This window comes from Salmo salar, chromosome 12 (genome assembly GCF_965601325.2).
Source record: "Salmo salar chromosome 12, fSalSal1, whole genome shotgun sequence".
In the NCBI taxonomy this organism is placed as follows: Eukaryota; Metazoa; Chordata; class Actinopteri; order Salmoniformes; family Salmonidae; genus Salmo; species Salmo salar.
In genome coordinates, this window is record NC_138302.1 from 106,594,384 (window position 1) to 106,612,197 (window position 17,814).

Consider the following 17,814-nt stretch of genomic DNA (forward strand, 5'->3'; position numbering starts at 1 on the left):
AAACCTGGTGGCCAACTACAAGAAACGTCTGACCTCTGTGATTGCCAACAAGGGTTTTGCCACCAAGTACTAAGTCATGTTTTGCAGAGGGGTCAAATACTTATTTCCCTCATTAAAATGCAAATCATTTTATAACATTTTTGACATGCGTTTTTCTGGATTTTTGTTGTTGTTATTCTGTCTCTCACTGTTCAAATAAACCTACCATTAAAATTATAGACTGATCATTTCTTTGTCAGTGGGCAAACGTACAAAATCAGCAGGGGATCAAATACTTTTTTCCCCCACTGTATCTTTGTACATGTGTTTTCACTTAAACGTTTACTGATTCTCTGTATGTGTCATTATCCAGGTAGCGATGAACATCCTGAACTCTGGCAGGTTCAGTATGGGCAGCGCCGGCTCTGGAATGATCAAGAAACTCATCGGTATGAAGCTGTAGAGTATAATGATGAGTGTGAGAAGCTCATAATGATGATGATGATGGTTGTAGTAATGAAGAGAATGGTGTATCTTGTCTCCCTCCAGAGATGACAGCAGAGTACGCTGGCAGCAGGAAACAGTTTGGTAAGAACCTCAGTGAGTTTGGGATGATCCAAGAGAAGTTTGCGGTGATGGCCCAGAATGCATTTGTGATGGAGAGCATGGCGTACCTGACGGCTGGGATGATGGATCGGCCGGGGGTCCCTGACTGTTCTCTAGAGGCTGCTATGGTTAAGGTACTTTTACTGCTGCTATACTGTGGTACTACTACTGCTGCTACTGCTACTACTGCTACTACTGCTGCTACTGCTGCTACTGCTGCTAATAATGACTGTTCTCTAGAGGCTGCTATGGTTAAGGTACTTTTACTGCTGCTAATGCTGTTACTACAACTACTACTGCTGCTGCTACTAATACTACTACTGCTGCTACTACTGCTGCTGCTGTTACTACTGCTAATGCTGCTGTTACTACTACTACTAATGCTGTTACTACAACTACTGCTGCTGTTACTAATACTACTACTGCTGCTGTTACTAATACTACTACTGCTGCTGTTACTACTGCTGCTACTGCTGCTACTGCTGCTAATAATGACTGTTCTCTAGAGGCTGCTATGGTTAAGGTACTTTTACTGCTGCTAATGCTGTTACTAATACTACTACTGCTGCTGTTACTACTGCTACTACTACTACTACAAACTGCTGTTACTACTGCTACTACTACTGATGCTGATTGAGCTACTGATGCTACTATTATTACTACTACTACTACTACTACTACTGTTACTGCTATTACTACTACTGTTACTGCTATTACTACTACTGCTACTGCTATTACTGCTGCTACTAATACTACTACTACTGTTGCTACTACTACTGTTACTACTGCTGCTGCTACTACTACTGCTGCTGCTACTACTACTACTACTACTACTACTGATGCTGATTGAGCTACTGATGCTACTATTATTACTACTACTGCTACTGTTACTGCTATTACTACTGCTGCTACTACTACTACTACTGTTACTGCTATTACTACTGCTGCTACTACTACTACTACTACTGTTACTGCTGCTACTACTACTGCTACTACTGCTGTTATTACTTCTTTTGATGCTACTGTTGCTACTACTACTGTTACTACTGCTACTACTGCTACTACTACTACTACTGCTGTTACTACTACTACTACTGCTGCTAATGTTACTACTACTGATGCTACTACTACTACTACTACTACTACTGATGCTAATGTTACTACTGATGCTAATGTTACTACTACTGATGCTACTACTACTACTACTACTGATGCTAATGTTACTACTACTGATGCTAATGTTACTACTGATGCTAATGTTACTACTGATGCTAATGTTACTACTACTGATGCTGCTGCTACTACTACTACTACTACTGATGCTAATGTTACTACTACTGATGCTACTACTGTTGCTGTTACTACTACTGATGCTAATGTTACTACTACTGATGCTGCTGCTACTACTACTACTACTACTGATGCTAATGTTACTACTACTGATGCTAATGTTACTACTGCTACTACTACTACTGTTGCTGTTACTACTACTGATGCTGCTGTTACTACTACTGTTACTACTTCTGCTACTGATAGTAGTACTACTATTATTACTGATGCTACTGTTACTACTACTGATGCTACTGTTACTACTACTGCTACTACTACTGCTAATACCAATACTACTACTACTACTACTACTGCTGCTACTACTACTGATGCTACTGCTACTACTACTGATGCTACTGCTACTACTACTGATGCTACTCATACTATTGCTACTGTTACTACTACTGCTACTACTACTACTGATGCTACTGCTACTACTACTGATGCTACTGCTACTACTACTGATGCTACTGCTACTACTACTACTGATGCTACTCATACTATTGCTACTGTTACTACTACTACTTCTGCTACTGATAGTACTACTTCTGCTACTGATAGTAGTACTACTTCTGCTACTGATAGTAGTACTACTACTACTACTACTGTTACACTGTAGACACACTACTGTTACACTATAGACACACTACTGTTACACTATAGACACACTACTGTCTCATTGTCTGTCTTTACTCACCTCTCTCTGTAGGTACTGGTTACATGACAGAGTACCTTATTGTGTCTTTGCTCACCTCTCTCTCTGCAGGTGTTCAGCTCTGAGGGAGGCTGGATCTGTGTGTCTGAGGCTCTGCAGGTCCTAGGAGGGCTGGGCTACACTAAGAACTATCCCTACGAACGCTACCTCAGAGACTGCCGCATCCTGCTGATCTTCGAGGTAGCTCTCACACACACACACACACACACACACACACACACACACACACACACACACACACACACAGTGCAGTGTTTCTCCTGTAATAACAGAGAGTTAACTGTGTAGTGTCCACCAGAGGACAGATGTCCACCTTGACCGACTAGATGCTAGTGATTGGCGGGTTGACTCATAACTCAGTCCCTGCGGGTCTATCCACGGGGCGAACGGGTTTGGGGGTCCAGAACTATTGTGTGGCTGAAGGGCGGGCAGGTTGAGTAAAGAGAAACAATACCAATAATCCATTCATTTATATTTCTTGTGCAATTTATATCTATAGGCTACATTGTGGTTTTTCTTTAATTATTTTAGGCTATCTGGTATTAGTGCATAAGCCTAAACTTTTAGGGCTTCACTGTATGTTGGCCCAATAGCCTACAGAGCTAAATAATGATTTTGCGAACAGAAAGAAAAGTAGTTTTAACTAAATAAAGTACATAGTTGAAGTTTAATTCAATAAAAACAAACGCAGTGCTGGCTATGTTATGTAGTGATGGATGATGGCAGTGTTATGTAGTGATGGATGATAGCAGTGATGGCTATGTTATGTAGTGATGGATGATGGCAGTGATGGCTATGTTATGTAGTGAGGGATGATGGCAGTGCTGGCTATGTTATGTAGTGATGGATGATAGCAGTGCTGGCTATGTTATGTAGTGAGGGATGATGGCAGTGATGGCTATGTTATGTAGTGATGGATGATGGCAGTGATGGCTATGTTATGTAGTGAGGGATGATGGCAGTGCTGGCTATGTTATGTAGTGATGGATGATAGCAGTGCTGGCTATGTTATGTAGTGAGGGATGATGGCAGTGATGGCTATGTTATGTAGTGATGGATGATGGCAGGGCTGGCTATGTTATGTAGTGATGGATGATGGCAGTGCTGGCTATGTTATGTAGTGATGGATGATGGCAGTGCTAGCTATGTTATGTAGTGATGGATGATAGCAGTGATGGCTATGTTATGTAGTGATGGATGATGGCAGGGCTGGCTATGTTATGTAGTGATGGATGATAGCAGTGATGGCTATGTTATGTAGTGAGGGATGATGGCTATGTTATGTAGTGATGGATGATGGCAGTGATGGCTATGTTATGTAGTGATGGATGATAGCAGAGCTGGCTATGTTATGTAGTGATGGATGATGGCAGTGATGGCTATGTTATGTAGTGATGGATGATGGCAGTGCTGGCTATGTTATGTAGTGATGGATGATGGCAGTGATGGCTATGTTATGTGGTGATGGATGATAGCAGTGATGGCTATGTTATGTAGTGAGGGATGATGGCAGTGATGGCTATGTTATGTAGTGAGGGATGATGGCAGTGATGGCTATGTTATGTGGTGATGGATGATAGCAGTGCTGGCTGTGTCCATGACCGCCTGGCTCGTTGCAAACTAATTTGCCCGAATTTTACGTAATTATGACATAACATTGAAGGTTGTGCAATGTAACAGCAATATTTAGACTTATGGATGCCACCCGTTAGATAAAATACGGAACGGTTCCGTATTTCACTGAAAGGAAGAACGTTTTGTTTTCGAGATGATAGTTTCTGGATTCGACCATATTAATGACCCAAGGCTCGTATTTCTGTGTGTTATTATGTTATAATTAAGTCTATGATTTGATAGAGCAGTCTGACTGAGCGGTGGTCGGCAGCAGCAGCTCGTAAGCGTTCATTCAAACAGCACTTTCGTGCGTTTTGCCAGCAGCTCTTCGCAATAATTCAAGCATTGAGCTGTTTATGACTTCAAGCCTATCAACTCCCGAGATTAGGCTGGTGTAACCGATGTGAAATGGCTAGCTAGTTAGCGGGGTGCGCACTAATAGCGTTTCAAACGTCACTCGCTCTGAGACTTGGAGTAGTTGTTCCCCTTGCTCTGCATAGGTAACGCTGCTTCGAGGGTGGCTGTTGTCGATGTGTTCCTGGTTCAAGCCCAGGTAGGAGCGAGGAGAGGGATGGAAGCTATACTGTTACACTGGCAATACTAAAGGGCCTATAAGAACATCCAATAGTCAAAGGTATATGAAATACAAATCGTATAGAGAGAAATAGTCCTATAATTCTTATAATAACTACAACCTAAAACTTCTTACCTGGGAATATTGAAGACTCATGTTAAAAGGAACCACCAGCTTTCATATGTTCTCATGTTCTGAGCAAGGAACTTAAACGTTAGCTTTCTTACATGGCACATATTGCACTTTTACTTTCTTCTCCAACACTTTGTTTTTGCATTATTTAAACCAAATTGAACATGTTTCATTATTTATTTGACGCTAAATAGATTTTATTGATGTATTATATTAAGTTAAAATGAGTGTTCATTCAGTATTGTTGTAATTTTCATTATTACAAATAAAAAATTTACCGATAAATCGGTATCGGCGCTGAAAAGTCATCGACCTCTAATTCCAACCACAAAGACCAGGGAGGTTTTCTAATGCCTGTCAAAGAAGGGCATCTATTTGTAGATGGGTAAAATAAAAGCAAACATTGAATATCCCTTTGAGCATGGTGAAGTTATTAATTACACTTTGAAGGGTGTATCAATACACCCAGTCAGTACAAAGATACAGGTGTCCTTCCTAACTCAGTTGCCGGAGAGAAAGGAAACCGCTCAGGGATTTCACAATGAGGACAATGGTGACTTTAAACAGAGATTAATGGCTGTGATAGGAGAAGACTGTGGATGGATCTACAACATTGTAGTTACCTCCACAATACTAACCTAAAAAGGAAGCGTGTACAGAATACAGATATTCCAAAACATGCATCCTGTTTACGATAGGCACTAAAGTTAAACTGTAAAAAATGTGGCAATGAAATACATTTTAAGTCCTGAATACCAAGCGTTATGTTTGGGGGAAACTCCAACACGTCACTGAGTACCACTCATATTTTCAAGCATGGTGGTGGCTGCATGTATGTTGTTTGTCATCAGGAAGGACTAGGGTTTTTTTGGGGGGGATAAAAATAAACGGAGTAGAGCTAAGCACAATCCTAGAGGAAACCTGGTTTTCTGCTTTCCACCAGACACTGGGAGACCAATTCACCTTTCAGCAGAATAATAACCTAAAACACAAGGTCAAATATATACTGGAGTCGCTTACCAAGAAGACGTCGAATGTTCCTGAGTGGCCGAGTTACAGTTATGACTTAAATCATCTGGAAAATATATGGCATTCGTGAAAAATGGCTGTCTAGCAATGATCAACAACCAATTTGATAGAGCTTCAAGAATAAAAAAATAATAATAACAACAACATGTGGAATAAGTCGAAGGGTGTGAATACTTTCTGAAGGCTCTGTATCTACTGGAGATATGAACATGTTAGATTGTAGTTATGAAGAGGTCTTAACTTGACGTTGTGTTCTGTCTCTTCAGGGCACCAATGAGATCCTGAGGATGTACATAGCTCTGACTGGGATGCAGTACGCTGGAAAAATACTGACAGGCAAAATCAAGTAAGAAACTTTTTGGGCGACCTGATCAAATTCATATAGAAATGTGAGTTGTAGATCAGTCATTCGCATTGAAAGCAAGTCCAAGAAGCGGTAGATCTCTTCTATTTGTGCTATTTCTATTTCTTCGTTTTTACGTCTTTTGGTTTTGTACACCAGCTTCAAACAGCTGAAAATACTAATCTTGGTTATAGAAAATGTATTTCACAGAGGTTTAGATGGTACAGTGATTCTCCACACTATACCTGCTTGTTTTGTCATGAACTGAAATTAGGCTAACTATTACAGATTTAACAACCAGGAAATTGTGGTGTGATTTCTGCATATTGCAGCCTTTTTAAGATAAGTTACATGACCAGAAGTATGTGGACACCTGCTCGTCGAACATCTCATTCCCAAATCATGGTCATTAATATGGACTTGGTCCCCCTTCGCTGCTATAACAGCCTCCACTCTTCTGGGAAGGCTTTCCACTAGATGTTGGAACATTGCTGCTATAACAGCCTCCACTCTTCTGGGAAGGCTTTCCACTAGATGTTGGAACATTGTTGCTATAACAGCCTCCACTCTTCTGGGAAGGCTTTCCACTAGATGTTGGAACATTGCTGCTATAACAGCCTCCACTCTTCTGGGAAGGCTTTCCACTAGATGTTGGAACATTGCTGCTATAACAGCCTCCACTCTTCTGGGAAGGCTTTCCACTAGATGTTGGAGCATTACTGCGGGGACTTAAGCCACGAGCATTCGTGAGGTCGGGCAATTAGGCCTGGCTCGCAATTTGCGTTCCAATTCATCCCAAAGGTGTTCGATGGGGTCGAGGTCAGGGCTCTGTGCCAGCCCGTCAAGTTCTTCCACACGATCTCAACAAACCATTTCTGTATGGACCACGTTGAAAGTCGCAGAGCTCTTCAGTAAGGCCATTCTACTGCCAATGTTTGTCTATGGAGATTGCATGGCTGTGTTAGATTTGATTCACCTGTCAGCAACGGGTGTGGCTGAAATAGCCGAATCCACTCATTTGAAGGGGTGTCCACATACTTTTGTGTATGTGTGTGTATATATATATATATGTGTATATGTATGTATGTATATATATATATGTATATATATATGTATATATATATGTATATATATATGTATATATATATGTATATATATATGTATATATATATGTATATATATATGTATGTATATGTGTATGTATGTATGTATGTATGTATATATATATATATATATATGTATGTATGTATATATATGTGTATGTATATGTGTATGTGTGTATATACATACATACATACATACATACATACATACATGCATCTAAGGGAACACTAAAATAATACATCCTAGATCTGAATGAATTAAATACTTTTTTCTTTACATTTTTGAATGTGCTGACAACAAAATCACACAAAAATAATCAATGAAAATCCAATTTATCAACCCATGGAGGTCTGGATTTGGAGTCACGCTCAAAATTAAAGTGGAAAACCACACTACAGGCTGATCCAACTTTGATGTAATGTCCTTAAAACAAGTCAAAATGAGGCTCAGTAGTGTGTGTGGCCTCCATGTGCCTGTATGACCTCCCTACAACGCCTGGGCATGCTCCTGATGAGGTGGCGGATGGTCTCCTGAGGGATCTCCTCCCAGACCTGGACTAAAGCATCCGCCAACTCCTGGACAGTCTGTGGTGCAACGTGGCGTTGGTGGATGGAGCGAGACATGATGTCCCAGATGTGCTCAATTGGATTCAGGTCTGGGGAACGGGCGGGCCAGTCCATAGCATCAATGCCTTCCTCTTGCAGGAACTGCTGACACACTCCAGCCACATGAGGTCTAGCATTGTCTTGCATTAGGAGGAACCCAGGGCCAACCGCACCAGCATATGGTCTCACAAGGGGTCTGAGGATCTCATCTCGGTACCTAATGGCAGTCAGGCTACCTCTGGCGAGCACATGGAGGGCTGTGTGGCCCCCCCAAAGAAATGCCACCCCACACCATGACTGACCCACCGCCAAACCGGTCATGCTGGAGGATGTTGCAGGCAGCAGAACGTTCTCCACGGCGTCTCCAGACTCTGTCACGTCTGTCACGTGCTCAGTGTGAACCTGCTTTCATCTGTGAAGAGCACAGGGCGCCAGTGGCGAATTTGCCAATCTTGGTGTTCTCTGGCAAATGCCAAACGTCCTGCACGGTGTTGGGCTGTAAGCACAACCCCCACCTGTGGACGTCGGGCCCTCATACCACCCTCATGGAGTCTGTTTCTGACCGTTTGAGCAGACACATGCACATTTGTGGCCTGCTGGAGGTCATTTTGCAGGGCTCTGGCAGTGCTCCTCCTGCTCCTCCTTGCACAAAGGCGGAGGTAGCGGTCCTGCTGCTGGGTTGTTGCCCTCCTACGGCCTCCTCCACGTCTCCTGATGTACTGGCCTGTCTCCTGGTAGCGCCTCCATGCTCTGGACACTACGCTGACAGACACAGCAAACCTTCTTGCCACAGCTTGCATTGATGTGCCATCCTGGATGAGCTGCACTACCTGAGCCACTTGTGTGGGTTGTAGACTCCGTCTCATGCTACCACTAGAGTGAAAGCACCGCCAGCATTCAAAAGTGACCAAAACATCAGCCAGGAAGCATAGGAACTGAGAAGTGGTCTGTGGTCACCACCTGCAGAACCACTCCTTTATTGGGGGTGTCTTGCTAATTGCCTATAATTTCCACCTGTTGTCTATTCCATTTGCACAACAGCATGTGAAATGTATTGTCAATCAGTGTTGCTTCCTAAGTGGACAGTTTGATTTCACAGAAGTGTGATTGACTTGGAGTTACATTGTGTTGTTTAAGTGTTCCCTTTATTTTTTTGAGCAGTATATATATATTAGTGTATTATGGGGAATCTAATCAGCTCAATTCATTACATTTCTATCTGTAAAATTCTGAAATTGTCACCTGTCTCTCTACCTTATCCAATCAGGGAGATGAAGAAGGGGAATGTGGGTGTGGCCTTGGAGATGTTGGGCAGGAAGTTGGGAGACGCGTTGGGGAGGAAGGTGGACCTGGGACTGACTGGGATGGATGGGGTGGTGCATCCTAGTCTGGCGGTGCGTACCTTATTTAACCTATAACCTCTAACCCTGGGACTGAATGGGACGGTATGTACCTCATATGCAGTACTACAGAGCATTCGGAAAGTATTCAGACCCCTTAACTTTTTCTTCATTTTGTTACGTTACAGCCTTATTCTAAAATGGATGAAATAGTTTTTTTCCCCCTCATCAATCTAAACACTATATCCCATAATGACAAAGCAAAATGTTTTTTTGTGCAAATTTATATATTTTTTTATCTGATATTACATTTACATAAGTATTCAGACCCTTTACTCAGTACTTTGTTGAAGCACCTTTGGCAGCGATTACAGCCTCGAGTCTTCTTGGGTATGACGCTACAAGCTTGTCACACCTGTATTTGGGGAGTTTCTCCCATTCTTCTCTGCAGATCCTCTCAAGCTCTGTCAGGTTGGATGGGAAGCGTCGCTTCACAACTATTTTCAGGTCTCTCCAGAGAAGTTTGATCGGGTTCAAGTCCGGGCTTTGGCTGGGACACTCAAGGACATTCAGAGACTTGTCCCGAAGCCACTCCTGCGTTGTCTAGGCTGTGTGCTCACAGTCAAATAGCCCTTACACAGCCTGGAGGTGTGTTGGGTCATTGTCCTGTTGAAAAACAAATGATAGTCCCACTAAGCGCAAACCAGATGGGATGATGTATCACTGCAGAATGCTGTGGTAGCCATGCTGGTTAAGTGTGCCTTGAATTCTAAATAAATCACCAACAGTGTCACCAGCAAAGCACCCCCACATCATCACACCTCCTCCTCCATGCTTCACGGTGCGAACCACACATGCAGAGATCATCTGTTCACCTACTCTGCGTCTCAAAGACAGCGGTTGGAACCAAAAATCTCAAATTTGGACTCATCAGACTAAAGGACAGATTTCAACCGGTCTAATGTCCATTGCTCGTGTTTCTTGGCCCAAGCAAGTCTCTTCTTCTTATTGGTGTCCTTTAGTAGTGGTTTCTTTGCAGCAATTCGACCATGAAGGCCTGATTCACACAGTCTCCTCTGAACAGTTGATGAGATGGGTCTGTTTCTTGAACTTTTGTGAAGCATTTATTTGGCCTGCAATTTCTGAGTCAGGTATCTCTAATGAACATCCTCTGCAGCAGAGGTAACTCTGGGTCTTCCTTTCCTGTTGCTGTCCTTATGAGAGCCAGTTTCATCATTGCGCTTGATGGTTTTTGTGACTGCATTTGAAGAAACGTTCAAAGTTCTTGAAATTTTCCGGATTGACTGACCTTGAAGTAATGATGGACTGTCATTTCTCTCTGCTTATTTGAGCTGTTCTTGCCATAATATGGACTTGGTCTTTTACCAAATATGGCTATCTACTGTATACCTACCTTGTCACAACACTACTGATTTGGCTCAAAAGCATTAATTTGTGGAATTTCTTTCATTCTTAACGTTTAACAAGACACACCTGTTAACTGAAATGCATTCCAGGAAACTACCTCGTGAAGCTGTCATCAAGGCAAAGAATCTCAAATATAAAATATATTTTGATTTGTTTAACACTTTTTTTTGGTTACTACATGATTCCATATGTGTTATTTCATAGTGTTGATGTCTTCACTATTATTCTATAATGTAGAAAATAGGAATGAGTAGCTGTGTCATAACTGGAATGAGTAGGTGTGTCAACCTTTGACTGGTTTGTTTGTAGATAAGGTATTTCTGGGGGGGTTTTCTTTTTTAAAACATGTTAAAAAATTTCAAAACTGTGTTGGCTTTGTCATTATGGGGTATTGTGTGTAGATTGATGAGGAAAATAATTTATTTTATCCATTTTAGAATAAGGCTGTAATGTAACAATGTGGAGAAAGTCAAGCGGTCTGAGTACTTTCCGAATGTACTGTGTATATAATACTATTAACCTGGCTGGAACATCCTAGTGTGGTGGAATTGTTTTGAACTGTATTGATCCCCACAGGCTTACGAACTGGTGGCCCACTGGCTATTTTGTCTGTGTAATTGTTGGACCTAAAGTACTGTGAAAAAATAAACACCAAGTGATACCATTTTGGGAAAATCTGTTCCAAAGTATTCCCACAAATGAGAGAGATTTGTGATCGTATACAAATGTAAGCAAGGTTTGAAATTATTGTTTTAGTCAAATATTATTTCGGTTTGGGCTTCTTGCGGTCAATTTGCACTCTACAAATAATTTGTAATTATGTTCTGACCATCTGCTCAAGAAAAAATTGTCCCGCAACATTCCTGTTGATGATCCCTGTAATAAGTAATCTAAAATAAGTATTTCAGAATGACATCAAAGCTGTCTTTTAACCCATAATTTAGTCTGGTTAAGAAGAGCCCTTATTTAGTGAACTGTTCAAGCCCTTTCTAATGGACATCCTGAAAGTACTGGAATACCTTGAAAATTAGACATTTTCTCAAGTTGTTACTTTATTTTTATGTTTTATTTATATATTTTTTTAGGGGGTGGATCAGCTTTCATGTTGAGGATAGATTGTTTCTTCCATCAATGTAATTGTCTGCATCATTTCCAATCCCCTATATTTTTGGATGTAAATATATACACTACCGTTCAAAAGTTTGGGGTCACTTAGAAATGTCCTTGTTTTTTAAAGAAAAGCACCTTTTTTGCCCATTTAAAATGACATCAAAATGATCAGAAATACAGTGTAGACAATGTTAATGTTGTAAATGACTGTTGTAGCTGGAAACAGAATATCTACATAGGCGTACAGAGGCCCATTATCAGCAACCATCACTCCTGTGTTCCAATGACATGTGGACATTTCTTAGTGACCCCAAACTTTTCAACACACTTTTTAAAGAATATACCTTCCCTTATTATTCCCCACAAACCCTACCACCCCTCCCCCAATTGGAGTAAACTAATAAACAATAACAATTAAGTTTGCTGATGACCCAACAGTGATACGCCTGATCACCGACAATGATGAGACAGCCTAAAGGGAGGAGGTCAGAGACCTGACCATGTGGTGCCAGGACAACAACCTCTCCCTCAACGTGATCAAGACAAAGGAGATGATTGTGGACTACAGGAAAATGAGGGCCGAACACGCCCCCATTCTCATCGACGGGGCTGCAGTGGAGCAGGTTGAGAGCTTCAAGTTCCTTGGCGTCCACATCAACAACAAACTAGAATGGTCCAAACATACCAAGGCAGTCGTGAAGAGGGCACGACAAAGCCTATTTCCCCTCAGGAAACTAAAAAGATTTGGCATGGGTCCTGAGATCCTCAAAAGGTTCTACAGCTGCACCATCGAGAGCATCCTGACTGGTTGCATCCCAGCCTGGTATGGCAACTGCTCGGCCTCCGACCATAAGGCACTACAGACGGTAGTGCGAACGGCCCAGTACATCACTGGGGCCAAGCTTTCTGCCATCCAGGACCTCTATACCAGGCGGTGTCAGAGGAAGGTCAAAGACTCCAACCACCCTAGTCATAGACTGTTCTCTCTACCTCCGCATGGCAACCGTTACCGGAGCGCCAAGTCTAGGTCCAAGAGGATTCTAAACAGCTTCTACCCCCAAGCCATGAGACTCCTGAACATCTAATCAAATGGCTACCCAGACTATTTGCATAGCTCTAGGTAAATATTGCAATTCTTCAGCCATTCCTGGACCTGTGACCAAAAACGAGCTACATATGGACATTTTCTTTGCAACAAACTTCAGAGCTTTTTTGCCAATTGCCTCATTCTTGGGGCACCCGCAATATTCCGCTTTATCAAGCAGCAGCCGTGCTCCTGCCGTTCCCGTGCTCCTGCCGTTCCCGTGCTCCTGCCGTTCCCGCGCTCCTGCCGTTCCCGTGCTCCTGCCGTTCCCGCGCTCCTGCCGTTCCCGCGCTCCTGCCGTTCCCGCGCTCCTGCCGTTCCCGCGCTCCTGCCGTTCCCGCGCTCCTGCCGTTCCCGCGCTCCTGCCGTTCCCGCGCTCCTGCCGTTCCCGCGCTCCTGCCGTTCCCGTGCTCCTGCCGTTTTCCTCACACAGCCCACTCGCCATTCTCCAGACCGGCGACACTAAAGCTGCCAGTCGGAAGCGACTAGAAACAATTGCATAATAGTAACAATTACAAATTGATGGTCCTTGAAAATGAATATTATTGCATGAATAAGTACTTGAATATCCTTGAATTTGACTTGCCACTGTCTGTACAAACCCTGCATTCTGTCACATGTTGTTTTAGAACCATTCTGTCACTTCGGTGGGATCTAATGCAGAGTTTCCCAACCCTCTCCTCGGGCATCCCAGACGTTCCGCGTGTTTGTTTTAACCCTAAACTGATGCACCTGATTCAATTTGTCAACTAATCATCAAGCCTTTGACTAATTGAATCAGGTGTGCCAGTTTAGGGTTAAAACAAAAATGCTAAAAAGTCTGGGGTGGCCCGAGGAGAGGGTTGGGAGACCCTGATCTAATGAGTGACTGGAATGTATAAATGAAGTCATAGTTTCCTTGTCCCCTATTCTCTCCCAGGACAGTGCCAAGAAACTGGAGCAGAACGTGGCCCATTTTGGCTCCACAGTGGAGAACCTGCTGTACAGATATGGAAAGGTACATTATAGCCTTGACATATTTCACATTTTGTCGTTACAGCCTGAATTCAAAATGGATGAAAGAAAAACAACCCATCTACACATAATACCCCATAATGACAAAGTGAAAACGTGTTTTGGGAAATTTTTTCAAATGTATTGAAAATTAAATACGGAAACATCTCATTTACGTAAGTATTCACACCCCTGAGGTAATACATGTTAGAATCAACTTTGGCAGCGATTCCAGTTGTGAGTATTTCTGGGTAAGGCTAATCAATCAATCAAATGTATTTATAAAGCCCTTTTTACATCAGCCGATGTCACAGTGCTATACAGAAACCCAGCCTAAAACCCCAAACAGCAAGCAATGCAGATGTAGAAGCACGGTGGCTAGGAAAAACTCCCAAAGAGCATTCCACACCTGGATTGTGCAACAGTTGCCTATTTATTATTTTCAAAATTAATCAAGTTCTGTCAAATTGGTTGTTGATCATTGCTAGACAACCATTTTCAGGTCTTCCCATAGATTGTCAAGCGAATTTAAGTCAAAACTGTAACTCGGCCACTCAGGTTGTCCTGCTAAAAAGTGAATCTCCCAGTGTCTGGTGGATAGCAGACTGAACCAGGTTTTCCTCTAGGATTTTGCCTTTGCTTAGATCCATTTTGTTTATTTTTATCCTTAAAACTCTGCAGTCGATGACAAGCATACCCAGAACATGATGCAGCCACCACCATGCTTGCAAACAGGATGTATGTTTTGGAATATTTTTTTATTCTGTACAGGCTTCCTAACTACGATGTTGTGGATATTGGGGGGGGGGGCATAACTTGGCGGGGGGTCTGGGAAAACATCTTATGCTCATTTCCTGAATTTCTACACAATCTAATATGACCCATGGCCCTTCTAGCTGTCTCTATGTAGAACAACAATCTGATATGGCCCTTCTAGCTGTCTCTATGTAGAACAACAATCTGATATGGCCCTTCTAGCTGTCTCTATGTAGAACAACAATCTGATATGGCCCTTCTAGCTGTCTCTATATAGAACAACAAAGAGTAAGAAAAATGCCCACAGTCATCAAGCTAGCTAAGAGATCATTATTAAATATGTTTAAGTGATTGGTAAAAATAAACTACATCAATGATAATTCATCACCTTGCCCAAGCTTCCCCCATTTCTCCTTCACCCAAATCCAGATAGCTGATGTTCTGAAAGAGCTGCAAAACCTGGACCCCTAGAAATCAGCCGGGCTAGACAATCTGGACCCTCTCTTTCTAAAACTATCAACCGCAATTGTTGCAACCCCTATTACTAGCCTGTTCAACCTCTTTCGTATCATCTGAGAAGATACCCAGAGATTGGAAATCTGCCACGGTCATCCCCCTCTTCAAAGGGGGAGACACCCTAGACCCAAACTGCTACAGACCTATATCTGTCCTACCCTGCCTTTCTAAGGTCTTCGAAAGCCAAGTTAACCCTTTCACATGTACCATCACACGGGGTGTGATCGTTCTACAGTGGTCCCTGAAGCGTACGATCGCACCCCGTGTGATTAGAACGCTCATTTAGAACGCTCATTTAGAACGCTCATTTAGAACGGCCAGTTTCGAATGACGCAACAATCAGCATTTGAGCTGGCCACACTTTTTTTTCAGAAACTATTTACACAAACACAGTCCTTACAAAGTTATGTCCAGAATGTGAGCAGTTTATTTTTGTATGCAATGTTCAGATATTCACAGAAGTATCTATAGCATAACACAATCATCCTAACCGGAAAAATGTAGGCTACATTTGTCCTAGCGCTGAGGAAAGATTGACGCAACACAAGCGGTCATATTTTCTAACTCTCGGCTGACGTAAACTATACCATGAATTAGCTAATAGCAATTACTATGTATAATTAATCACATCACGAGTGAGCTCACCGTTGATCGAAATAATTAGGTAAAACACTTTCTAGAAATGTAAAGTAATCCGTCGATTAGTTTCAGCACGCCATGCATTTTTTCCTCACAGAAACCGAAGATAATATGAGAAGACGAGATGAGTTTGGTCTGTTTACAGTATGCATGTTGAAGGGGTGTGTCATCTACTGTCGTTCACATCCCACCATTCATTTGCAGAAGTTCCTATTTCAGTCTCATTCTGAACGTCGTAATATCCTATAAATCTGAAAGAACCGTGGTCTCCATGATGAATCAGCTTGCACAAATTGGCTTAAGTATTTATTAACTAATGAAATAATCACACAGAAATACATAAACACACAGGATAGATTAATACTCCTCATGAGCATTAACATGATGCATTGAAAAGTCCCTAGTGGACTAACCCGATATGACGGCTTGTTACACAATGAAAAGCCCCTAGTGGACTAACCCGATATGACAGCTGGTTACACAATGAAAGAGGTGGGGAAAGAAAGAGCGGGAGAAGGAGAGACAAAGGAATTCAACTATCGTACATACAGTTGAATAATACGCTCATCGTAAATATGAATATTTAGCAACCTAACAATCGCTCATTCGGATTTAGAAGTGCAAAGTACATATTTATGCTTGTATGTCTTTGTCATCTCTGTTGAAATCACCCGGTCCATTTTCTGGGGAGTCAGTCAACAGAAAGTCTCTGCTTGTCCACCAGAGGTCACCATGTCCTTTGTAGTCGTAATTTCTTGGTCTCAGAGTGTCTGTTAGAACAGCTCTTCCAGAGGTGTACCACACGGTGTTCAGCGGGCCTTGTCCTTCACTCTGTTTGTTTAGAGTAGATACCCTAGAGATACCTATAGTGGTGAGAGGAAATTGTTCTTTGTCTCTTGTCTTCGGTCGAGTTTCCTAGGCTAACGGTGCAACAACAGCTGCAGACTGAATGTTCCTGTGTAGTCCGAGAGAGAGAGAGTTTCAGAGGGTCTTAACATTTTCCGGTATTGGAGTCTTTAAACCCTTTCGTAACGTATTCTGCTAGCGCTACACGTATACTTGTCTTTAGTTTTAAACAATTTCTCAGCCATGTAGCCACCGCTCCACGCTGTCTGGTCTGTAGGGATTCCAACCATTTCAACATGTGGATGATCCTCACATTCTCTGGTCTAATGTACATTTTGTTAGGAGTCCTTTAATAAACACTTGGGGGAAAAAGGGCGTTCCCTCCTTTTGTCATAATGTCTGTGCTCACGTGGGCGTGGTTACCAACTGGGTAAAACTTCACATGAAAGATCATTCTCATTTAGAAGGCTAATCACATTTAATCTTCTCACAAATAGTTTCATATTTAATCATATAAGTTCCACAACATCTAGATATAAATCTGATAACTGGGATGTATACATTTGTAGAGTTAACATTATTTGGTTATACCGTCCTTAACCTGTTAGGGCTAGGGGGCAGTATTGACACGGCTGGATAAAAAACATACCCGATTTAATCTGGTTACCACTCCTACCCAGTAACTAGAATATGCATATACTTATTACATTTGGATAGAAAACACCCTAAAGTTTCTAAAACTGTTTGAATGGTGTCTGTGAGTATAACAGAACTCAAATCGCAGGTCAAAACCTGAGAGATTCCTTTACAGGAAGTGGCCTGTCTGACCATTTCTTGAACTTCTTTTCCATCTCTATCTTTTACTAAGGATCTCTGCTCTAACGTGACACTTCCCACGTCGTCCATAGGCGCTCAGAGCCCGGGAAAAAACAGAATGTCGTCATTCCAGCCCCAGGCTGAAACACATTATCGCCTTTCTCAAGTGGCCGATCAAGGGACTCTGGGCTTATGCGCGTGACCCGACCGCCCCCGCCTTTGTGATTTTTTTCCTCTGTTTGCCGAAAAGGAGATT

At 42.2% G+C, this 17,814-nt stretch overlaps 1 protein-coding gene across 1 annotated transcript in view; it reads left to right on the plus strand.

The window, feature by feature from the left end:
- The window catches only part of acad9 (acyl-CoA dehydrogenase family, member 9), a 41,609-nt gene that overhangs the window by 13,704 nt on the left and 10,091 nt on the right, over nt 1–17,814 (plus strand). The window contains exons 9-14 of the mRNA XM_082959537.1: nt 353–428; nt 529–719; nt 2,681–2,809; nt 6,245–6,324; nt 9,298–9,424; nt 13,912–13,989. Coding sequence (XP_082815663.1) covers nt 353–428; nt 529–719; nt 2,681–2,809; nt 6,245–6,324; nt 9,298–9,424; nt 13,912–13,989 — 681 coding nt within the window. The remainder of the gene's footprint in view (nt 1–352; nt 429–528; nt 720–2,680; nt 2,810–6,244; nt 6,325–9,297; nt 9,425–13,911; nt 13,990–17,814) is intronic.